Source organism: Hyla sarda, chromosome 5 (assembly GCF_029499605.1).
Source record: "Hyla sarda isolate aHylSar1 chromosome 5, aHylSar1.hap1, whole genome shotgun sequence".
NCBI classification, from domain to species: domain Eukaryota; kingdom Metazoa; phylum Chordata; class Amphibia; order Anura; family Hylidae; genus Hyla; species Hyla sarda.
This window is the reverse complement of record NC_079193.1, coordinates 119,529,600-119,555,880: the sequence shown is the minus strand read 5'-3', so window position 1 is coordinate 119,555,880 and position 26,281 is coordinate 119,529,600. Positions and strand designations below refer to the sequence as shown.

The window sequence follows — 26,281 nt, the reverse complement described above, 5'->3', positions numbered from 1 at the left end:
GGAAATGTGTTACCCCTCTCGCCAACGGTCAGCGCCTGGGGTTGTACCTCATGGGTCCCCCTATTCCCTGGTCGCCTCGCTCGCACATGGTAGCTCGGTGTGATGCAGGTAACAAAAAGCTGACTGAAGTCCTCACAGAAGACTCCATTAGGTAAGTTCTTCTGACTGAGGTGAGTCTATCTTTCTCCCTTTAGGTGCCGACTTGCAACCTCTGGAGACTCTCATTTTTTGGTCCACCTTTCAGGGTCCAAGGGGCTGGCCTGTGGTAGGGGCTCTATCTTTTATTCTGTAAAGGGGCAAGCAAGGAATGACTGGTTTACTTTATTATTATGCACATGTGTGTGTGTGTGTGTGTTTTACTATGTGGCTGACAGCTGCGGTGCTTACTATGCGGCTGACAGCCGCTGCGTTTTTACTGTTCGGGCGCATGAAGCACCGACTTATTTTCACTTTCGGCAGCAGACGGCTGCCAGCGGATATATGTATCGCCCGCTCACTTCCCCGCGGGCGCATATGTGGCTGACATCGGGGCAAAGAGCGAGCACCATTTCTATTTTTCTTCTCGGCGGCCGGGGCGCTATAGCTCCTCCCACAAGGCCGCCCAAGCTTACTGGAGGCACGAATCACCCTCCAATCAGCGCTGTGTGCGCAATGCAGGTGGCAGGGGCCAATCAGACAGTGCCCCTGCTCCAGGAACGCCCCTCTCCGGCTATTGGCTAGCCTGTTCTCCTCTCTGATAGAGCGGAGTTTCCTCACAGCAGGGACAGAGTGTTACAGTGTTGGGGTTAAAACTTTACTGACCACAGGGGACATAAATCTGTTCCTCCCTCTAAACAGACAACTAGACTGTTAATCTCCTCTATTGTCTGTATGACATGCAATTCCAAAATGCCGGGTCCTGCTGAGCCCACTGGCTCTGCCTGCTCCTCTGCTCCCCCAGACCGCCTAGCTCCCCCGGATTTTACAGTTCCGGTGGATTCGGCCGCCCCTCCAGCCTGGGTTTCTTTCTATCCCAGTGTATGTCTGACTTGATTACTTGACTCAAGTCTCTTTTTTTTCGGTGGCTGAGGCCTCCCGTGACGTGGTGTCTCCTCTTCTCTACAAATCTCACGCTCTCACAAGCGTACTAGGGGTGCTTCTTCTGACTCTTACATTGAGTCTTCAGGTAGATGTGGGCGTCCCCCCGTGGGTTTCACCCCCCCCCCGTGTCATCTGGTCACAGACGTCGCTCCTCCAGAGGACGTTCCCGGGGTCGCCGCTCTGCCTCGCCAGAGCCGCGTACCCGGTCAGGGTCGCCCCCTCAGGGCTGCCTCCACTCGTTCACATTCTCCTGGTGAACTGGCGGATTAGGCTTCCGAATCGGCATCTGACTCAGAGGACCGCTCGGATACAGTTGAAACGGTGAACTCATTGGTTGCTGCCATAAGAGACACCTTTCACTTTGAGGACCCAGGATCTTCGGACGTGACTCCTTAAGTATCCTTTCATCGTGCTAAACCAGCACCTCAAAGGTTCAGCTCTCACGCTGAATTTCACATCCTTCTGGAATCTGCATGGAGACATCCAGACAAAAGGTTCCCGGGAATGAAGAACCATTGCTGCCTGCCCTGACCTTCTGCTACGTCCGACCTTGCTCTTGCCTTGTCCCTGTGTACCCAGCCTGTCTCAGCTGTCAGTGGGGTTGAGTCGCTATTGGGTGGAACGACCTGGGGGTTACCTGCCGCTGCAAGTCCATCCCGCTTTGCGGCGGGCTCTGGTGAAAACCAGTAACCCCTTAGATTCCGTTCCCCTGGTACGGCCCACGCCATCACCTCACTGACACAGAGGATCCACCTCCAGTGTCCTCTCTACATACCAGTCCGGATCCTGACAACGTCCCATTTGAACGAAAGTTCGTCAATCACCTGTGGGGTGTTAAGGCTCACTTTACCCCTTGTTACCTTCCTTGAGGGGTGTAGTTTCCAAAATAATATGCCATGTGGTTTTTCTTTTTACTGTTCTGGCATCATGAGGGCTTCCTAAATGCGACATGCCCCCCTAAAACCATTTCAGCAAAATTCACTCTCAAAAAGCCCAATGTCACTCCTTCCCTTCTGAGCCCTATATTGCACCCACAGAGCCCTTTACATCCACATATGAAGTATTTCCTTACTCAAGAGAAATGGGGTTACAAATTTTGGGGGGGCATTTTCTTCTATTAATTTGGGCTAACACCAGCATTTTAGTGTTAAAAATCAAATTTTTTATTTTCACATCCGACTTTAACGAAAGTTCGTTAATCACCTGTGGGGTATTCCTTGAGGGGTGTAGCTTCCAAAATAGTATGCCATTTGTTTTAGTTTTTTTTACTGTTCTGACATCATGGGGGCTTCCTAAATGCGACATGTTCCGCAAAAACCATTTCAGCAAACTTTGCTCTCCAAAATCCCATTGTCGCTCCTTCCCTTCTGAGTCCTCTAATGCACCCACGGAGCACTTTACATCTACACATGAGGTATTTCCTTACTCGAGAGAAATTACTTACAAGTTTTGGGGGCCCTTTTTACCTTTTACCCCTTTTGAAAATGAAAACAATGGGGCTACAATAACATGTTAGTGTAAAAAATGGAGATTTTGATTTTTCTCCTCCATTTTGCTGCTATTCCTGTGAAACACCTAGGATAACTTTTTGAATGTCATTTTGAATACTTTGAGGGGTGCGGTTTTCATAATGGAGTCCATCATAGGGGATTTGCAACATAAAGACCCTCAAATTCACTTCTAAACTTAACTGGTCCCTGAAAAAAATCAGATTTTGAAATTTTCGTGTAGAATTGGAAAATTGCTGCTATATTTTGAAGCCCTCTGATGTCTTCAAAAAGTAAAAACATGTCGACGTTATGAGGAAAACATAAAGTTAACATATGGTAATCAATATGTTATTTATTTGGGATGTCTATTTTCCTTACAAGCAGAGAGCTTCAAAGTTAGAAAAATGCAACATTTTCAAATTTTTCCAGAAATTTGGGAATTTTTCACCAAGAATTGATGCAATTATTGACGAAATTTTACCGCTAACATAAAGTAGAATATGTAAAAAAAAAAAAAAAACTATCTTGGAATCAAATTTATAAGTAAAAACATCCCAGATTATTAATGCATAAAGTGATAAAGGTCAGATTTGAAAAAAATGCTCCTGTCCTTAGGGTTATAATGGGCTCCGTCCCCAAGGGATTAAAGTCAAAATGTACATAGTTCTTAAGGGTTTAAGAGAAATGGGCTGTTCAGCAGCACTAAAGCCAATATACTTGGTTATAATGTGGGTGAACAGCTTTAAAAACAGTAATCACTTACTTAACTATATGCACACATTGAGTGTTCCGCAAGTTTCTGTTGCAGCCGTGTAGGGGCGTATTATATATTGACGCACTCCGCTGATGTACATGCTTTCTGTTTCAAGCGTAAAGTGGCCTGTTAGTGTAAAAGCAGGGATATATACACACTCATTGAGTGTTCCACAAGTTTCTTTTGAAGCCGTATAGGGGTGTATTTCTCTATAAAAAGTGAAATATATACTCACTTCGCTGTTGTATGTGTTTTCTGTTTCAAGTGTATAGTGGCCTGTTACCGTAAAAGCAGGAATATATATATACACACATTGAGTGTTCCACAAGTTTCTGTTGCAGCCGTATAGGGGCGTATTTATCTATAAAAAGTTAAATATAGGCACATTCCGCAGCTGTATGTGTTTTCTGTTTCAAGCGTATAGTGGCCTGTTAGTGTAAAAGCAGAGATATATACACAGCCATATGGGCAGAGATATATACACAGCCATATATACACAGCCTATTTCTCTAAAAAAAAGTAAAGTAAGTAATGTATGTTGTGGGCTTAGCTCTTCTATACAGTGAGGACGATGAACTAGGGGACAGTCATCAGCTACTGCCCAGCCAAGAGGTGGAGGAGACATCCACCATTTACTCCACTAGATGAGCAAGTAGTGATGAGGAGAGTGGCATGGGTTGCTGTTTTGCAAGTGTTCAGGCTCCTGAAACAGACACAGTTGAGGAACCTGAGGATGACATCAATGATGTGCAGACACAACTCGATGATAATGAAGCCGATTGCACTTGGGAGCTGGGTGCAGGAAGGGCTTCATCCTCATCAGGAGAAGAGAGTGGCAGGTTGCTTGTGAGGCGGCAGCTGAGCCAGCAAGGGGATAGCACGTTTGGGAGTCAGCAGGGTGGAAGCAGTGGGAAGTCTGGAGCCAAAGGTGCCCGGGGTAGACCACCTGCTTTGCGGCAGCCTACCTGCCCGGGAGGTAGTGGAGCAGGGGTTCCCGGAGTCCGCAGCAGTATCAGTCAGTAAGTGCGGACTTTTGGGGGGGGAAATCAGCTACTCGGCGGTGTGGCAGCTGTTTGTCAAGCATCCGGAGGAGGTTAACATGGCTACATGCAAGATATGTCGACAGAAGGTGAAGCGTGGCCAGGGTCCCAATGTTGGCACCACGGCCCTGCGTCAATATATGCAGTGTCACCATAAAGTGGCCTGGGAGAACCCTTGCTCCGAGGTGGTGGTCCAGCCTGCTGCATCACCCAGTGGAACGCCGCTCCCTGTTTCAGCCAGCCAAGGCTCCACCACCTCAGCCCAAGGGAGCAGTCTGTCATTCCATCTTCTGTCGGTCCCATGACCCACCTACTTCTCGTCAGTCATTCCGGCAGCAATACATCACCGAAGCGATTTCCAAGAGACAGCAGTATGCGCCCACTCATCCAATGGCAAAGAAGTTGAATGTGCTCCTGTACAAGTTGTTGGTGCTGTAGTCGCTCTCTATTTTGGAAACTACACCCCTCACAGAATTTAATAAGGGGTGCAGTGAGTATTTACACCCCACTGGCATTTGACAGATCTTTGGAACAGTGGGCTGTGCAAATGAAAAATTACAGATTTCATTGTCACGGACCACTGTTCCAAAAATCTCTCAGACACCTGTGAGGCGTAAATGCTCACTGTACCCCTTATTATATTACATGAGGGGTGTAGTTTCCAAAATTGGGTCACATGTGGGGGGGTCCATTGTTCTGGCACTATGGGGGGCTTTGTAAACACATGTGGCCTTCAATTCTGGACAAATTTTCTCTTCAAAAGCCCAATGGCGCTCCTTCTCTTCTGAGCATTGTAGTTCGCACGCAGAGCACATCCACACATGGGGTATGTTCTTACTCAGAAGAAATGGGGTTACAAATTTTGGGGGGCTTTTTTCCTATTTTCCATTGTGAAAATGAAAAATGTAGGGTAACACCAGCATTTTAGTGAAAAATATATATATTTTTTTTTTTTTCATTTTTCCATCCAACTTTGAAGAATTTTCATTAAACACCTGTGGGGTGTTAAGGTACACTATGCCCCTTGTTACATTCCATGAGGTGTGTAGTTTCCAAAATGGGGTTACATGTGGGTATTCCTTTTTTTGTGTTTATGTCAGAACTGCTGTAAAATCAGCCACCTCTGTGCAAATAATCAATTTAGGCCTCAAATGTACATAGTGCACTCTCACTCCTGAGCCTTGTTGTACGACTGCACAGCATTTTACGCCCACATCTGGGGTATTTCCGTACTCAGGAGAAATTGCGTTACAAATTTTGGGGGTCTTTTTTCCTTTTAACGCTTGTGAAAATAAAAAGTATGGGGCGACACCAGCATGATAGTGTAATAGTTTTTTACACTAACAAGCTGGTGTAGCCCCAACTTTTCCTTTTCATAAGGGGTAAAAGGAGAAAAAGCCCCCAAAATTTGTAGTGCAGTTTCTCCTGAGTATGGAAATACCCCATATGTGACCCTAAACTGTTTCCTTGAAATACGACAGGGCTCCGAAGTGAGAGAGCTCCATGCGCATTTGAGGACTAAATTAGGGATTGTATATGGGTGGACATAGGGGTATCCTACTCCAGTGATTCCCAAACAGGGTTCCTCAAGCTGTTTCTAAATTGCCAGCATGCCTGGACAGTCAGTGGCTGTCCGGAAATGTTGGGAGTTGTTGTTTTGCAACAGCTGGAGGCTTCGTTTTGGAAACACTGCCAAACAATACATTTTTCATTTTTATTGTAAACCTTCCTGTGTGTGTACCCTGTACATTCACATGAGGGGGAAAACCTCCAGCTGTTGCAAAACTACAACTCCCAGCATATACTGACAGACCGTGCATGCTGGGAGTTGTACTTTTGGAACAGCTGGAGGCACACTGGTTGGAAAACCTTCAGTTAGGTTCTGTTACCTAACTCAGTATTTTTAAACCAGTGTGCCTCCAGCTGTTGCAAAACTACAACTCCCAGCTTGTACTGATCACCGAAGGGCATGCTGGGAGATGTAGTTATGCAAAAGCTGGAGGTACGCAACTACAACTCCCAGCATGCCGAGACAGCTGTTTGCTGTTTTAGCATGCTGGGATTTACAGTTTTGCAACATCTGGAGGGCCACAGTGATCTCCAAACTGTGGCCCTTCAGATGTTGCAAAACTACAAATCCCAGCATGCCCAGACAGCAAACAGCTGTTTGGGCATGCTAGGAGTTGTAGTTTTGCAAGATCTGGAGGGATACAGTTTAGAGACCACTGTATAGTGGTCTCAAACTGTAGCCCTCCAGCTGTTGCAGAACTATATTCCAGCATGCCCAAACAGCTGTCTGGGTATGCTGGGAGTTGTAATCGTCGCCCGCCATCGCCCGCTGCCTCCGGATGGGTAAGTGGATCTTCGGCGTCAGGTCCTCTGTCGTTTCCCCGTTCTGCCCCGCCTATTGTGGGTGGGCAGGACGGGGAAAACGAAAGTTAACCCCCCCTGCCCCCGATCTGCTATTGGTCGTCGCTTCTGGCGACCAATAGAAGGAATAGGAGGGGTGGCACCATTGCCACCTCACTCCTATCCCTTCAGGGGGATCGTAGGTGTCTTAGACAACCGCGATCCCCCTTATATTCCAGGTCACCATAGACCCGTAATCGCGCAAATCGCAAGTGTGAATTCACTTGCGATTTGCCGCGATCGCCGACATGGGCATTTGCACGGCGTGCCTGCTGAATGATTTCAGCAGGCATGCCGGTCCGATCCCCGCCCGGCACGCGGCAGGGGCCGGAATTGTCCATGACATACGCGTACGTCATGGGTCCTTTAAGGGGTACTCCGGTGAAAACCTTTTTTCTTTTAAATCAACTGGTGCCAGAAAGTTAAACAGATTTGTAAATGACTTCTATTAAAAAATCTTAATCCTTCCTGTACTTATTAGCTGCTGAATACTACAGAGGAAATTCTTTTCTTTTTGAAGTTGTCCCTGATGACATCAGGAGCACAGTGCTCTTTGCTGACGTCATTATAATAATAACAATAACTCTTTATTAATTGTTGTCCTTAGTGGGATTTGAACCCAAGGCCCCAGCACTGCAAGGCAGCAGTGCTAACGACTAAGCCACCATGCTGCTCTTTGCATACATCTGCTATGCACAGTTGCTAAAATGGACAGAGATGTCAGCAGAGAGCACCGTGGTCACGATGTCATCAGTGTTCCAAAAAGAAAGGAATTTCCTCTGCAGCTAATAAGTACTGGAAGGATTAAGATTTTTTAATAGAAGTAATCTACAAATATGTTTAACTTTCTGGCACCAGTTGATTTAAAAGAAAAAAGGTTTTCACCGGAGTACCCCTTTAAGTACCAGGGTGTCATGATGTACGCGTACGTTAAGGGTCCTTAAGGGGTTAATTTCTTCAATTGTAATGCCATATGGTCTCCCGACCCTGCTGCCACATCCAGACTTTGTCATTGTGCCGCTCTGCGGGAGTGATTCAAATAGCGGTGCCTGTAATCTGCATGTCATACTGAATAACAGTATTATTTCACTACCCGAGCACACTCCCTATGCGTGTTACAGCAAGGAAAAGTGCTCTACACCCCTATAGAGGTTTCTCTGTAGCCTGGAAATATCAGTTTTTAATAGCATTTGCCACAAATATATTCGGATCAAACCCAATTTTGGAAAAAGTCACCCATCTCTAATGCCAACACAAGGTAGAAATATTGTAAATGTGAAATAATTACTCATTTACAGTGGGGCAAAAAAGTATTTAGTCAGCCATCAATTGTGCAAGTTCGCAACACAAAAAGAGAAACGCAGCCGCACATCCACCATTTGCAATTTGATCTACTTGCTTCTCAGCATAATTTCAAAAACTAACAGGTTGTTAGTATACATTTTGATCAAAAAGTACAAGCCCACTCGCCACGTCAAGGCCACCTCGTTAGAGTGGGTCCCTAACCTGACACTGGTGTAGCCCTTGGCGGCGACCACTGCCTCCGAGACCCCATGCCCAAAGGGGGAGCGACCCAGTGGCCAGGCAGCCCCACTACTGCCCGACCAAGCCCCTGTCTCTGGGACACTCCACCCCACAGACAAAGCATCACATAAACAATGGCCGCCACAGAGAACCACACCAGTATGAAACCTACCATGTGCTCACTGCCAGAGGGCCGGGAGAACCCTTATGCAGTTTCCTGCTATTTAAAAACGCCTGGGCCAAATGGGTGGAGTGGAGTGCTGGCTATGAAAGGATTGAGAGACTACAAATGTGTAACACAAAAAGAGAAACACAGCCGCATAGCCACCATTTGTAATTTGATCTACTTGCTTCACAGCATAATTTCAAAAACTATCAGGTTGTTAGTATACAATTGTGCAAGTATACAATTGTGCAAGTTCTCCCACTTAAAAAGATGAGAGAGGCCTGTCATTTTCATCATAGGTATACCTCAACTATGAGAGACAGAATGGAGGGAAAGAATACAGGAAATCACATTGCAGAATTTCTAATGAATTAATTGGTAAATTTCTCGGTAAAATAATTATTTATATAGGTTTTTCTTTATTTTACTACTTTAAAAAAATTATAGCTACATACACCAAAATTAGTATGTTTAACCTGTTAAGGACCAAGGGCGTAAACTTACGCCCCTAGTCCCGCTCCCGTGATATAATGCGGGGTTACACGGTAACCCCGCATCATATCACGGCGGGCCCAGCGTCATAGTTAAGCTGGGACCCAACGCTAATAGCGCGCGGCACTGATCGTGGCGCCGCGCCCTATTAACCCTTTAGCCGCGCGCTCAAAGCTGAGCCACGCGGCTAAAAGTGAAATTAAAATGTGTCGGTTAGCTCAGGGAGCTGTTCGGGACCGGCGCGGTATAATCGTGGCATCCCGAACAGCTGTACTTCAGGAGGAAGGTCTCTTACCTTCCTTCCTGCAGTCCGATCGCCAAATGAATGCTTCAAGCCTGAGATCCAGGCTTGAGCATTCAATCGCCGAAAACACTGATTGATGCATTCCTATGGAGATGCATCAATCAGTGGTAAAGATCAGTACATGCAATGTTATAGCCCCCCCGGGGGCTATAATATGGCATAAGAAAAGTGTAAAAAAAAATCATTAAGCCTTTCAATGATCCCTTCCCCTAATAAAAGTTAGAATCACCTGGCATTTCCAAAAATAATAAAAAACAGTGTAAATAAAAATAAATCTATGTCGTATCACTGCGTGCGGAAATGTCCGAATTATAAAAATATACCGCTTTTTAAACCGCACGTTCAATGGCGTACACGCAAAAAAATTCCAAATTCCAAAATAGCGTCTTTTTGGTCACTTTTTAGATCATGAAAAGATAAATAAAAAGCGATCAAAAAGTCTGATCACTGCAAAAATGGTACCAACAAAAACTTCAGATCACGGCGCAAAAAACAAGCCCTCATAGCCCCCTGAACATGGAAAAATAAAAAAGTTAGAGGGCTCAGAAAATGACAACTTTAAACATATACATTTTTCTGCATGTATTTATGATTTTTTTCCATTAGTAATACAAAATCAAACCTATACATGTAGGATATCATTTTAACCGTATGGACCTAGAGAATAAAGAAAAGGTGTCATTTGTAATGAAAAATGTACTACGTAGAAACGGAAGCCCCCAAAAGTTACAAAATGGCTTTTTTTTAAAAAATTTTGTTGCACAATGATTTTATTTTCTGTTTCGCCGTAGATTTTTGGGTACAATGACTTATATCATTACAAAGTAGAATTGGTGGTGCAAAAAATACGCCATAATACAGATTTTAAGGTGCAAAATTGAAAGAGTTATGATTTTTTAAAGGTAAGGAGGAAAAAATGAAAGTGCAAAAAACGAAAAACGTTTTTCTGTATACCGGGTGGTATGTGCCGTGATCAGAAGTTTTTATCGGTACCATGATTGTTTTGATCACTTTTTCAAAATTTTTTTAGGGTATACAAAGTAACCAAAAATACGCAATTTTGGACTTTGATGTGTACGCCATTGACCATGCGGTTTAATTACCATTTTATTTTTATAATTCGAACATCAATGCACGCGCCGATACCACATTTGTTTATTTTTATTTTTGCTTACACATTTTTTGTTTTGCCGATTGCAACTGGGACCCAGAAGATACGAAGCGTGATCAGCTTCTGAGCGCGCTTCACATTACGGGAGCTGGCAACGATGTAAATATATGTCCATGGTCGTTAAGAGTCTCCTATGTGTTCCACTTGTTACTTGTATCAATGGCACCTGTTTGAACTTGTTATCAGTATAAAAGAAACCTGTCCACAACCTCAAACAGTCACACTCCAAACTCCACTATGGCCAAGACCAAAGAGCTGCCGAAGGACACCAGAAACAAAATTGTAGACCTGCACCAGACTGGGAAGACTGAGTCTGCAATAGGCAAGCAGCTTGGTGTGAAGAAATCAACTGTGGGAGCAATTATTAGAAAATGGAAGACGTACAAGACCACTGATAATCTTCCTCGATCTGAGGCTCCATGCAAGATCTCACCCTGTGGTATAAAAATGATCACAAGAACTGAGAAAAAAATCCCAGAAGCACATGGGGGGACCTAGTGAATGACCTGCAGAGAGCTGGGACCAAAGTAACAAAGGCTACCATCAGTAGCACACTGCGCCACCAGGGACTCAAATCATGCAGTGCTAGACGTGTCCCCCTGCTTAAGCCAGCACATGTCCGGGCCCGTCTTTAGTTTGCTAGAGAGCATTTGAATGATCCAGAAGAGGATTGGGAGAATGTCATATGGTCATATGAAACCAAAGTAGAACTTTTTGGTAAAAACTCAACTCTTCGTGTTTGGAGGAGAAAGAATGATGAGTTGCATCCAAAGAACACCATACCTACTGTGAAGCATGGTGGTGGAAACATCATGTTTTGGGGCTGTTTTTCATCAAAGGGACCAGGACGACTGATCCATGTAAAGGAAAAGAATTAAAGGAGCCATGTATCGTGAGATTTTTAGTGAAAACCTCCTTCCTACAGCAAGGGCATTGAAGACTGGGTCTTTCAGCGTGACAATGATCCCAAACACACTGCCCAGGCAACGAAGGAGTGGCTTCGTAAGAAGCATTTCAAGGTCCTGGAGTGGCTTAGCCTGTCTCCAGATCTCAACCCCATAGAAAACCTTTGGAGGAAGTTGAAAGTCCGTATTGCCCAGCAACAGCCCCAAAACTTCACTGCTCTAGAAGAGATCTGCATGGAGGAATGGGCCAAAATACCAGCTACATTGTGTGAAAACCTTGTGAAGACTTACAGAAAACATTTGACCTCTGTCATTGCCAACAAAGGATAAATAAAGTATTGAGATTAACTTTTTTTATTGACCAAATACTTATTTTCCACCATAATTTGCAAATAAATTATTTAAATCCCCCAATGTGATTTTATAGATTTTTTTCTCTCATTATGTTATAGTTGAGGTATACCTATGATGAAAATTACAGGTCTCTATCTTCTTTTTAAATGGGAGAACTTTCACAATTGGTGGCTGACTAAATACTTTTTTGCCCCACTGTATGTACCATAGCTATCTGTCTTACAATCAGAAAAAATTTGCAGTTTTTCAGAGATTATTTGCTCAAGGAGTCATCAAAATTTCCACTAACATGAAGTACATGGTGTCATGAAAAAAAATGTCATACTTCTTTGTAATAAATAAAAGTATTTCAAAATTATAACCAGGTAAAGCATATGGGCAGGTCAGTTCATAGAGACCAAAACACAGCATGGTCGGAAAAGTGTTTATGAAAGGGTTGTACAATAGTATTTTCCTATAAGTAGTCTGCTGCATTAAGGCTGCACGAGAAATATTTATTTTAGTTTAAACAACTATTTGAAATGTATTCTTTAAAATATAACAAGTATACATTTATTCCTAGGTGCATTTCTAATTCCATATGGAATAGCGCTTATCTTTGAAGGAATACCATTATTTTACCTTGAACTTGCAATTGGACAACGCTTGAGGAGAGGAAGCATAGGAGTCTGGAATGCAATTTCACCATATTTTGGAGGAGTTGGTATGCATTGTTCTCTAGTTTACCATTACTACAGTAATTTCAAGATGTTGATTGTTTTTTTTCCTCAGTAAGTTCTGTTCTCATTCTCCTATAACAATGATGCAGGGTAAGTTATGTCAATGGCTTCAGCTTTAGATCAAATCTGTTAGATACCGGTTAGATTTAGGTTTGAGCACCATACCTAAAAGCTCTGTGGAGTTGTGTGTGTAATAAGCCTACATCCTGACCATAAATTATGGTGCTTTCACATGTGCCAAATAGCATTTTCACAATTCTGACTTGGCATCATCACAAACTGCACTACCTTGCATTACCTCAAATGGAGGTCAGAGGAAGTGCTTTCTTATACAAAACGGCCATGGCCTTACTGTACTCCTGCTGTTCTTCAGAGCAGATTTAGAATGAAGAATGGACGAGTTCATGTTTTGAAATCTGCAGCAAAAAATCTGCAGCTTCAAAACCTACACATCAAATATGCGCAGCATACTGCACATGTGAATAGATCCTTAAAGGGGTACTTCGGTGAAAAAATATATTTTTTTTATAAATCAACTGGTGCCAGAAAGTTAAACAGATTTGTAAATTACTTCTATTTGAAAATCTTAATACTTCCAGTACTTATGAGTTGCTGTATGCTCCAGAGGAAGTTCTTTTTTTATTTATTTATTTATTTATATATTTATTTTCTGTCTGACCACAGTGCTCTCTGCTGACACATCTGTCCATGTCAGGAACTGTCCAGAGCAGGAGCAAATTCTGATAGCAAACATATCCTGCTCTGGACAGGTGTCATAGAGCACTGTGGTCGGACAGAAAAGAAATTAAAAAAGAAAAGAACTTCTTCTTTAGTATACAGCAGCTGATAAGTACTGAAAGGATTAAGATTTGTTAATAGAAGTGATTTACAAATCTGTTTAACTTTCTGGCACTAGTTGAGGATTTGTCAATGACTCAGAGCCTCTGAGCCCTTGACAAAGCCAATTTATCAGCAAAATGTTGGGGAGGCTACAGTACGTCTTTTAATCTGCAGCAGTGTACTCTAACATTACCTATGCAAAAACCACAAACTGGTAGCCCTATGAGGTTACACATATTGTGCATTCGCACAGAGGAAAAAAATATACCACATTGTGAAAGTGAGATCTGCGTAAGTATATGGTGTGCAATAGTGCTTGAAGCACAATGTTAGTGTCACACTGGGATTTAAATTTATCACTGGGTGGAATCAACTCTACAATAAAAGTCCAATAAAATTATTATTTTTAGGGGAGTCTTTAGTTTAGGGTCTCCCCTGAGGTTTTTTTTTGATAGTTCAGTACCCTGGGATAACTTGGTTATTGATTTATTTTTTGGAGTGTCTATTGTGCTGAGCACTGCTTAAATCGGGTTCATAGCTTCAAAATACTATTGCTGGCATACTAGTGCATACTACTGAAATGAACTTGTCCATTCTTCAGTCAGAATACGCTCTGCAGACATCGCCATCTATGGGGACGACAATGTCCACGGAGTCCTAGCACCGACTGACTTGCCGCACTCAGAAGCTCTGGGAGGAAAAATTATTTGGAAGTGGGAAACTAGCCTTATAGTAGCAGGAACCTGTGTTGCCGAGTATACCTTTTGTGTAGTTGTGCCAGACGCAATCTCTTGATATGTTTGCTAATGGTACAGTGATTGCAGGAGTGCCATGGCCCCTTTAAACAGCTGATGGAAATTAGATCCCTGTTGTTCTAATTTAATGGCCTTCCCTAAGGATAGGCCATTCAATTTTATGGACCTTAGTATTATTATTGACCAAATTTTTTCCTCCAAGAATGAGTTGCCATTGAAAGTCAAAACCCTGTAAATTATATACAGTCACAGCCTTCAAGTGGCTGCTATATGTAAGGCCTTTCCCTCAATCAACAGGACTATGTCCCGTATTGACCTTTGTCTTAGTAATAAGAATGAGACGATTAAGAAAATAAATTTTTACTCGTTGTATATCAGATCTCAATTAAAGGGGTTATCCAGGGAAACTTTTTTAATATATTAACTGGCTCCAGAAAGTTAAACAGATTTGTAAATTACTTCTATTAAAAAATCTTAATCATTTCAGTATTTATTAGCTGCTGTACTTATTGAGTTGTTCTTTTCTGTCTAAGTACCCTCTGATGACACCTGTCTCGGGAACTGTCCAGAGTAGAAGCAAATCCCCTCTTCTACTCTGTGCAATTCCTGAGACAAGCAGAGATGTCAGCAGAGAGCACTGTTACCAGACAGAAAAGAACAACTCAACTTCAATAGCTGATAATTATTGGAAGGATTAAGATTTTCTATTAGAAGTAATTCATAAAAAAAAAGTTTTTTCCTGAAATACCCTTTAAAACATAATGATCAATACAGGAGTAGAATATGGAAGGGGTATGCAAAAAATAAATGCATATTGATTTGAGGTGATAGATAATGAAGAAGTAAAATTACATCGTAAGGAATTCTTTGATAGAAACTGGGATATGGCCACAGACCAAATAGTGTGGTAAACTGCTACAGGGGGAATTAATGTGGGTAATAACAAAAAAGAAAAAATAATTTAGAAAAAGAGAAAAAGGAATGTTGGAGGTAGTGAATAATGCAGAAAAGGAATACATCCAATCTCCCTCAGAGGAAAAAAAAACAGGAGTCTGAAAATAATCAGGATCAATTAAACAGGTATCTAATGAGAAAAGCAGAAGAAAAGACTGCTTTCAGGGTCAACAATTTTTTTTTTGAGTCTGGAAAACTAAATAAAAGATTATTGTCATTGATTAAAAGTCAGCAGGGGAGTAGAGTTATTAAGGAAATCAGGGATAAAGACAGAAGAAATGATTTGGGAATGTGGGAAATATTTTGTAAAATTATACAAATCAGAATATCACCAAGGAAAAATAGATCTTCAAAGGTATTAGTAGAAGAGAAACTCAATGGTCCACCAACAATAGCTGAATTATATCAAGCTCTGGGTATGATAAAGGGGAATACATCCCCAGGAGCAGATGGATTCCCATTTGAAATCTACCATAGGTACGGAGATATGCTCATGCCTGTCCTACTCAGAGTGGTCGAGAGTTCCCTGAAAGGGGGGGGGGGGGGGGGGCTCCTAAAATCAATATGTGAAGCTAATATAATTCTATTGTAAAAACCAGACAAAAATAAAGAGGAAATATAATCACATAGGTCAATATCGCTCCTCAATACAGATGTAAAAATAGTGGCCACTTTCAAACAGAATACAGAAAGTTATCCCTAAACTAATACATAGTGATCAATGTGGGTTTATACAGATTGGTAAGGAGGGGGGGAAAGGTGTGGGAAGTGATGTAGAAATATGGTATGGGGGAGATCTGGTAAAAATAAAAAAATTAGTGTACACAAATGCTTCAGCTAAAATACTCATGGAAGGTATGAGGGATTCAGCCTTTCAAGAGGAACCAGACAAGGTTGTCCTTTCTCCCCCCTTTTGTTTGCAAGGGTTATTGAACCGTTGGCAGCTTGTATAAGAGCCGACCCAGGGGTACTGGGGTTCGGTGTTGGGGGAAGATAGGACAAAATATCACTGTATGCAGATGATATATTGATGTTTTTGGAGGATCCAAAGAAATTATGGATTAACAATATTGGAAAAGGGAGGACATTTTCAATACCTGGGTATACAAGTAGCAGGGGACATAGGAAACTATAATGATTTAAATACTAAAATATTAATTGTAAAAATCTAAAAAAAAAAAGCAACTACAGTGGTCCCTCAAGTTACAATATTAATTGGTTCCAGGACGACCATTGTATGTTGAAACCATTGTATGTTGAGACCAGAACTCTATGGAAACCTGGTAATTGGTTCTAAAGGCACCAAAATGGCATCCAAAAATAGGAAAAAAGTGAGGATTAAAGAAAAATAAGTAGATAACTAATATAGATAAAGCAAGATCGTACATATAAAAGTAATAAAGATCAGCTGGGAGCTGTAATCACTGTCTATGTCAGTGTTTCCCAAGCAGAGAGCCTCCAGCTGTTACAAAATTACAACTCCCAGCATGCCCGGACAGCCAAAGGCTGTCCCGGCATGCTGGGAGTTGTAGTTTTGCAACAGCTGGAGGCTCCCTGCTTGGTAAACACTGGTCTATATAGAGGACAGGAGCTTCTTCAGGGTCCTGTACAGAACACGCAATGTCCTAAAAAAAAAAATGGAGTCGCCCTCACCTGGTGTCCAAAGGAGAAGGTAACCCTGGTACAGGTAAAGTGTACAGAACATGTTGTACCTCCCTGTACTGTTGGGGGCGCTACCAGACACCAGTCAGTGCATACACTTCAGTAATACAGGTAAAGAGTAGAGAACATGTAATACCTCCCTGTACTGTAGGGGGCGCTACCAGACACTAGTCAGTGCATGGACTTCAGTAATATAGGTAAAGAGTAGAGAACATGTAATACCTCCCTGTACTGTAGGGGGCGCTACCAAACACCAGTCAGTGCATACGCTTCAGTAATACAGGTAAAGAGTACAGAACATGTAATACCTCCCTGTACTGTAGGGGGTGCTACCGGACATCACGTTTCACAGATCTGGACTGTCCGTAACATTGTATGTTGAGTCTGGTTTCAACTTACAAAGGTCCAGAAAAGACCATTGTATGTTGAAACTATTGTATGTTGAGGCCATTGTAAGTTGAGGGATCACTGTATATGGAATTATCTTAATATATATAAAGCTGAAAAAATTACACTGATCAAGTCGGTAATCCTCCCAAAACGACATTATGTATTTTGTTCTGCACCAATCTGGTGTGAAAAAAAAGTTATTTAACTCCTTAAGGACCGGGGTTTTTCTGTTTTTTGCATTTTCGTTTTTTCCTCCTTACCTTTCAATTTTGCACCTATAAATCCATATGATGGCTTATTTTTTGCGCCACCAATTCTACTGTGTAATGACGTCAGTCATTTTACCCAAAAATCTATGGCGAAAAAAAAATCATTGTGAGACAAAATAAAAAATAAAAAAAACGGCATTTTGAAAATTTTGGGGGCTTCCGTTTCTACACAGTAAATTTTTTGGTAAAAATTACACCTCTCTATTCTGTAGGTCCATACAATTAAGATGATATGCTACTTATATAGGTTTGATTTTGTCGTATTTCTGGAAAATGTATACATTTAAAATTGTCATCTTCTGACCCCTATAACTTTTTTCTTTTTCTGCGTATGGGGCGGTATGAGGACTAATTTTTTGCGCCGTGATCTGAAGATTTTCGCTGTACCATTTTTGTATCAATTGGACTTTTTGATCGCTTTTTATTCATTTTTTCATGATATAAAAAGTGACCAAAAATACTATTTTGTACTTTGGAATTTTTTTGCGCTTACGCCATTGACCGTGCAGTTTAATTAATGATATATTTTTATACCATATATGTTTATTTTTATTTACACAGTTTTTTTTATGGCAAAAGGGGGGTTATTCAAACTTTTATTAGGGAAGGGGTTAAATGATCTGTATTCACTTTCTTTTGCACTTTTTCTTTTTGCAGTGTTATACCTCCCATAGGGGGCTATAACACTGCACAGACTGATCTTTTACATTGATCAGTGCTTTCTCATAGGAAACCACTGATCAATGATTCTGCCGCTTGACTGCTCATGCCTGGATCTCAGGCACTGAGCAGTCATTCGGCGATCGGACAGCATGGAGGCAGGTAGGGACCCTCCCGCTGTCCTGTAAGCTGTTCAGAATGCCGCGATTTTGCCACGGCGATCCCGAACAGCTCCATGAGCTAACCAGCAACGTTTTAGTTTCACTTAAGAAGCGGGGCATTTGGAGGATCCAACATCCTACGGAAAAAGACTTTACATTTTACTCACACGTGCATAAAGTATATACACGCATAGACTTTTTTCTTATTAATAGATCACTCTTAGACTCAGTAGTAGTATCCGAAATAAAAACAATAACATGGTCGGACCACGCCCCAATTATCTTGGAATTAAAAGGCCCTGGCTTAGTTACTCCAGACAGACAATGGCGGGCTAGCTCTTATATTGTCAATAAAGAAGAATGTAAAAAATCCCTGGCTTCTTTTATTGATACATTTTTTGAAATAAATACAGGATCAGTTAACTCTGTCTCTATGCTCTGGTGTGCGTTTAAAGCAGCACTCAGAGGACAAATTATAAGTTTAACAGCTCATTATAAAAAAGAAGATAGAGCTAAGAGAAGAGCGTTAACGACTGAGTTGGCAGATCTCCATAGAAGGAACAAAATTTTATTTAATAATTCCATAGCAACCCGCATATCAAGTATTACTGCCGATTTACATAATATGGATTTATATAAACTAAACAGAGCTCTAATGAACAAGAAAACAGATACATATTACTTAGCTAACAGACCAGGGAGATATTTAGCTAGACAAACAAAAATTAATAAAAAAAGGGGGAAAATTACATATATTACGCTACAAAATAATATTAGAATCTTTGACCCCAAAAGCATAGCCAATGCTTTCGCAGATTACTATGAGCAACTATACAATTTGAATAATAACTTAGAAACTACTCAACCCACCCCTGAAATAATAAAACACTTTTTATCTAAAATACCCTTACCACAACTTTCAGATGATCAAAAGTTGAGTTTAGAAGCTCCATTCCAACTAGAGGAAGTGTCCCAACAAATACATAAATTAAAACTAACTAAATCCCCAGGGCCGGATGGTTTAATAGGCGAAATTTACAAAACACAAGCAATAACGCTAGCACCAGTGGTTACGGAGCTCTGTAATGAAATTTTTAATAAAGGTATAGTGCTGAAAGAGATGCTGGAGGCCCAGATTATATTAATCCCAAAAGAGGGGAAAGATCCCACGATCACATCCAATTTTAGACCCATATCGCTGCTGAATGAAGATATAAAAATATACGCTAAATTATTAGCAGCGAGATTGAGTCCACTATTACCAGAACTGATTCATGTAGATCAAGTGGGTTTTGTTAAAGGAAGACAATCATCAGATGGGACCCGTCGCATGCTGGACCTCATGGACTGGGTGGGTCGCGGTCGGATGCCTTCTCTCCTGCTGGGTCTGGACGCAGAGAAGGCATTCGACCGCATTCATTGGGGCTATCTGTGTTCGGTAATGGAGAGGTTTGGATTGTCACCAGCGGTTATTGGGGCAATCATGGCCTTGTACACTGTTCCCAGTGCAAGGGTGCGAACAGAGGGGGCAACCTCTAGAACCTTCTTTATTTCTAACGGTACAAGGCAGGGTTGCCCCCTGTCTCCCCTGCTTTTTGTTCTAGCAATAGAACCACTGGCGGAGCAAATGAGAAGGTCGGGTGACATACGAGGTATCCCAGTAGGTACAGGCACTGGAGACTATCGAATAAGTCTTTTTGCAGACGATATACTGATTTCATGTATTGACCCACTGAAATCCTTAAAATCAATAGTAAGGATATTAGAGGAGTTCAGTAAAGTAAGTTTTTATAAACTTAATATAACAAAATCAGTGGCCCTTATGCTTAATATTGATAAAGTAACTAAAAGGTGCTTGGGGGAAAATTATTCATTCATGTGGACAGAGGAAAACATAACTTACTTAGGCATAAAATTAGGGACTACGCTACAGCATACGGGGAAACTAAATGTGGATTCACTGATACTTCAAATGAAGCTGGATGTGGCAACTTATTCCAGACTGCCGATTTCATGGTTGGGGAGGGTGTCAATAGTTAAAATGATGCTGCTGCCTAAGATTTTATACATCTTTCGCAATATGCCAATTAAAATACCAAATAAGTCAATTAAAATCCTTCAGCAAATAATATTAAACTATATTTGGAAAAACAAGAAACCAAGAACCTCTGCTCAAATACTATATCGTCCAATTAAAGAAGGGGGACTAGGCTGCCCAAACCTTTTAAAATATTATTACGCTTCCCTCTTAACCCAGGTTCAGAGATTATGGCATAATGAAGTGGGGATGCACTGGGTAGGCTTGGAAACTGAGCTGTTGGGGGGAGTGCCCCCTGGGTTAGTATTGTGGATATCAGCTTTATTAAATAAGAAAATGGGAAGGGATGTTGCGACGGTTGTCGCGGGTTTGGAAGCATGGCGGTACGCGTTGCAACATCAAATCCTAAACCCATGCGTATTGGAGAATGTTCCACTGGCGGTAGTCCAGTTCCTTATACCAACAACAGATTTTGCTGCCTGGATGAAAAAGGGTATTTTAACACTAGGAGACATTGTAGGGGATACAGGACTGCTGCCATTTGAACATATCACTAAAAAATTTGAAATCCCTCCAAAAGACTTTTTTAAGTATTTGCAGCTGCGACATTGTGTCTCCTCTTTTGATTGGAGAATTGAAGTAAAGTCAAGATACAACGAGTATTTTTTTAATAATAAGGGGGGTAGAGGTGGGATATCTAGATCATATAAAGCTTTACAACAAACAGAGCCCAAAATAATGAATTTTCAGGTCAAATGGGAAATTGACCTAGGGTTTTCTATCTCTGAAGAAACATGGTCGGGTATCTTTACTATCCCAGTCAAGTTTTCACATTGTCTCTCCCACTTGGAGTCATCACGCAAGTTACTATATAGGTGGTACCAGACCCCGGTTAAAATGGCTAAATTCAATATAAAGAACTCTTCGGTTTGTTGGCGGTGTAAGCTAGGGGTGGGTACATTAAAACATATTTGGTGGGATTGCCCACATATAAAAAGGTTTTGGGACGAGATATATGGTTTACTGAAGCTATTGTGGGGTGAAACTATGGATATTACCTGGGGGCCAGGAATGGCGTTATTATCATTGGGTTTGAATCACCTTCAACCGAAATATTCAGTGATAGCCTTCCATGTACTGGTCACAACAAGGGAGGCAATAGCCAGTTGTTGGAATAGCCAAACTCTTCCAAATATAATTTCCATTGTTAGAACATTGAAACAAATATGTATTATGGAGAAATTAAGATTAAATAGGATTATAAAGGTTAAGTCAAAAGACAAATGGCAGGAGATCTGGGAAATTTTTGAAACCCAATTAAATAAGTTGATGTGAACCTCCCTAAATATTAGGGGTGAACTCTGGGTGTGAGTGGATAAGGGAGGCGGAAGGATGGTTAGGTGAGAGGGGTGAGAGAAAGGGAGAGATTGTAGGATGTTGTTAAGTAGAGGTTTGGTTGTTTTGAGTTTTATTTATGTATATGTGCGATAATTGTATCTTGAAAATAACAATAATAAAATATAACAAAAAAAAAAAAAGAAGCGGGGCTCAACTTTGAACTCCGCGTCTAAAGGGTTAATAGCCCGATCAATGCTGCGCGCTATTAGCCACGGGTGCCAGCCGTTGTTAGTGGCCGGGCTCTACCCACTATGACGCGGGGCCACGCCATGGTCCTGCGTTATAGAACGGGAGCGGACTCATGACGTACCGGTACGTCATGGGTCCTTAAAGGAGATGTCCGGTGCTCACTTTTCTTATTGTATCCGTTCCGGGCTGCAAAAAAAAAAGAAAATAAGCTTTCTCTTGCCTGTCTACACTCCCCCGGTGCTTCGGTACAGGTGTTCGGTCCCCGGGCTGTATTCTTCTTACTTCCTGTTAGCCCGGCACGTCACACGGAGCTTCAGCCTATCACCGGCCGAGGCGGGACATTGCTGCGGCCCGTGATAGGTTGAAGCTCCGTGTGACGTGCCGGGCTAACAGGAAGTAAGAAGAATACAGCCCGGGGACCGAACGCTTGTACTGAAGCACCGGGGGAGCCTAGGCAGGTAAGAGAAAGTTTCTTTTCTTTTATTTTTCAGCCCGGAATGGATAAAATAAGAAAAGTGAGCACTGGACATCTCCTTTAACAGGTTAAAAGAATTATGGCAATTTTGAATTCCCTGATTTGGGCAGGAAGAGAATAACAATAAAACTGGAATATCTATGTCAATTAAGGGAACATGGTGGTGTAGCTTTTCCAGACTTAAGTAAATATTTTCTGGCAAGGCAGATGTTTTTTCTGATTGAATGGAAGAAATTTGAGCTCTTTGGATATTTATCGTCTAAGAGTGAAGGAGGACTTAAAGATATTTTACAGCTATTGGAAACTGGTCAGTTGGAAAGGGGTAAATGGAAGAAGAATTTGATGGTTAAGAACTTGGTAAGAACATGGAAAGGGTTCAGAAAGGAAATGGGCATAGAGGCATGGACATAGCTCCACTGTGGGCCAATTTACATATTGAAGAGGTAAATAAATTAGGAAAAGTTGGAGTATTCAAAAAGGCGGATGTATTAAGATAAAAGATGTATGGAATGGAAGTAGATTCAAAGAATGGAATGACTTGAAAACTGAATTAAATCTAAAAGAAGGTGCATGGTTAGAATACAACACCTTAAAAACTGCCTTTATTGAGTCATTAGGAAAGGAAGGAAAGATAAGTCAATCAACCCTGATGGAAATAAAGAGAATAATAGAGGGGGTATAATTTTATATATATATATATATTCAGCCAAGCCAGATAACCCTGCTCTGTACTGACGAGGGGCAAACACCCCAAAACAGCTTTCCTTCTGGAGAGAGTTCTGGCTTGGCATGAATCCCAATCAGTTCTGAGACTTCTTGGCTGGAGCCTGAGCTGTTTGCAGGACACACTACCTGTGAAGGTGGTGTGATGAGCTGATTTGCATATTTTTGTACCCAGGAGCCCGCTGAGTGCTATATGGCCTACTTGAATCTCTGTCTTACACCAGAAGTGGTGTCCTCTCCCTGAGGAAAGTTTATATTTATATATTATATATATAACTTTTGTTTATACAGTTTTAAGAAGAAGGCCAGGGAAGAATTCCACTTGGAATGTCCGCATGGAAATTTCGCTACAGCAGAGTCCCGCTGAATTCAACAGGATTGTGCTGCGCTGTGCACACGGCAGATTTTCTGTGCCAGATGTTTCCAGCACGGAAATTTTATTTTCCGTGTCTGCGGAAAGAATGAACCTGTTTATTCTTTCTGTGGACTTTGCAAAGTATGCATAGTCTTCTATGAGACTTGTGCATTCTTGTGTGGTCCTAACGCCGGCACATTATGCCAGCGCACGCATTCCCAGACATTCCCAGATGGGAATATAGCCTAACCAAGACAAACATACAGTGTAAAACTATGGCATTGTCTTGCACACAGAAAATATAAAATATAACCTATATATAAATAAAATATAACCTACATTGTTATTGGCTGTTAAAAAGGCAAGAATGCAAAATTACTTGTGCAAGAGCTGGCAGTGGTTCTGGTCTCACATCATTATGTTCATCCTTCTTCCTTTCACCAATCCCTGGATACTTATTTTATTATTTTTCTCTCTGTGGCTCTGTGATTATTCCATCATGATTACAATTCAAACAGCATTGACAGTACAAACATACAAAAAACTTCTAAAACCTACATGATTTAGGTGAAGACGCACCCTTGGTCATGGCTGACTATCTGAACAAACATCTCTCTTTTAAGGTAGTGAGCTCCCAGGGGACACACAAAATTCATCTGTTTTAAAGATCCATTTGATGTTCCGTTATGAAAACCCTGGAAATTGGCCATTAAAAGGGTACTCCGCCCCTAGACATCTTATCCCCTATCCAAAGGATAGGGGATAAGATGTCAGATCGCCGGGGTCGCGCTGCTGGGGACCCCGGGGATCGCTGCTGCAGCACCCCGCTATCATTACTGCGCAGAGCGAGTTCGCTCTGCACGTAATGACGGGCAATACAGGGGCCGGAGCATCGTTACGTCACAGCTCCGCCCCTCGTGATGTCACGGCCCGCCCCCGTCAATACAAGTCTATGGGAGGGGGCGTGGCGGTCGTCGCGCCCCCTGTCATAGACTTGCATTAAGAGGACGGGCCGTGATGTCATGAGGGGTGGAGCCATGGCGTCACACTGCTCCGGCCCCTGTATCGCCCGTCATTACGCACAGAGCGAACTCGCTCTGTGCAGTAATGATGGCAGGGTACCGCAGCGGCGATCCCCGGGGTCCCCAGCAGCGGGACCGTGGCGATCTAAGATCTTATCCCCTATCCTTTGGATAGGGGATAAGATGTCTAGGGGCGGAGTACCCCTTTAAACGTCCGTTAGAAAATCCCATTATAGTCTATGGGATTTTAACATGATCCATTTTAATCCGTTATTAACCTCTTAAGGACGCAGGGCGTATGGATACGCCCTGCATTCTGAGTCCTTAAGGACGCAGGGCGTATCCATACGCCCGTGGGAATTCCGGTCCCCACCGCTAGCCGGTTGGGGACCGGAGCCGGATGCCTGCTGAAATCATTCAGCAGGCATCCCGGCATATCGCCCAGGGGGGTCATTATGCCCCCCCCATGTCGGCGATGGCCGCAGATCGCTGGACAATTCAGTCCAGCGATCTGCGGCGATTCCGGGTCAATCGGGTCTACAGTGACCCGGTGACCCGGAATTACTGGCTGATCGGAGCCGTCTCTGACAACCCCGAACAGCCATAGCCTGCAGGGGTGAGGTGGCACTGGTGCCACCTCATGATCGCCCTGATTCGTCGGCCGGATTACCGGCCGACCAATCAGGGCACCTACTGCGGGTGTCACTCCCGCACCCGCTCCGCCCCTCTTCCGGAGGACGTGACCGGGTGCGGGAAGATGACCCCGGAGGCTGGGGACCCCGATCCCCGGCGTCCATGTTGGGATCGGGGCCCCAGGAGCTGGTTGCATGACTATAACTCCCAGCATGCCCATTGGCTGTCGGTGACTGCTGAGAGTTGTAGTTTTGCAACAGCTGAAGGCACACTGGTTGTGAAACTCATTTTTTTTTTTACCTAACTCAGTGTTTCACGACTGGTGTGCCTCCAGCTGTTGCAAACTACAACTCCCAGCAGTCACCTTACACCATGCACCGTACATGCTGGGAGTTGTAGTTTTGCAACAGCTGGAGGCACACTGGTTTTGAAACACTGAGTAAGGTCACAAACTCAGTGATACATAACCAGTGTGCCTACAGCTGTTGCAAAACTAAAACTCTCAGCATGTACAGTCTGTCAGCGCATGTTGGGAGTTGTAGTTTTGCAACAGCTGGATGTCCCCCCCCCCCCAATGTGAATGTACAGGGTACACTCACATGGGCCGAGGCTTACAGTAAGTATCGGGCTGCAAGTTTGAGCTGCGGCAAATTTTCTGCAACAGCTCAAACTTCCAGCGAGAAACTACTGTGAACCCCCGCCCGTGCGACTGTACCCTAAAAACACTACACTACACTACCACAAAAAATAAAATAAAAAGTAAAAAACACTACATATACACATACCCCTACACAGCCCCCCTCCCCTCCCCAATAAAAATGAAAAACGTCTGGTACACCACGGTTTCCAAAACGGAGCCTCCAGCTGTTGCAAAACAACTACTCCCAGTATTGCCAGACAGCCACTGACTGTCCAGGCATGCTGGGAGTTTTACAACAGCTGGAGGCACCCTGTTTGGGAATCACTGGCGTAGAATTCCCTTATGTCCACCCCTATGCAATCCCTAATTTAGGCCTCAAATGCGCATGGCGCTCTCACTTTGGAGCCCTGTCGTATTTCAAGGCAACACTTTAGAGTCACATATGGGGTATCGCCGTACTTGGGAGAAATTGTGTTACAAATTTTGGGGAGTATTTTCTGCTTTTACCCTTTTTAAAAATGTAAAATTTTGGGGAAAAGAAGCATTTTAGGTAAAAAATTTTTTTTTTTTTTTTTTACATATGCTATAGTCGTGAAACGCCTGTGGGGTATTAAGGTTCACTTAACCCCTTGTTACATTCCCCGAGGGCTCTGGTTTCCAAAATAGTATGCCATGTGGTTTTTTTTTTGCTGTCCTGGCACCATAGGGG

General features: G+C 42.6%; 1 protein-coding gene across 5 annotated transcripts in view; it reads left to right on the top strand.

Annotated features, from left to right (window-relative positions):
- Positions 1–26,281, top strand: part of LOC130273417 (sodium-dependent neutral amino acid transporter B(0)AT3-like) — a 589,425-nt gene that overhangs the window by 24,582 nt on the left and 538,562 nt on the right. For all 5 annotated transcript variants that reach the window (XM_056520172.1, XM_056520170.1, XM_056520174.1 and 2 more), the window contains exon 2: positions 12,252–12,392. In XM_056520172.1, the coding sequence (XP_056376147.1) occupies positions 12,252–12,392 (141 nt within the window). The remainder of the gene's footprint in view (positions 1–12,251; positions 12,393–26,281) is intronic.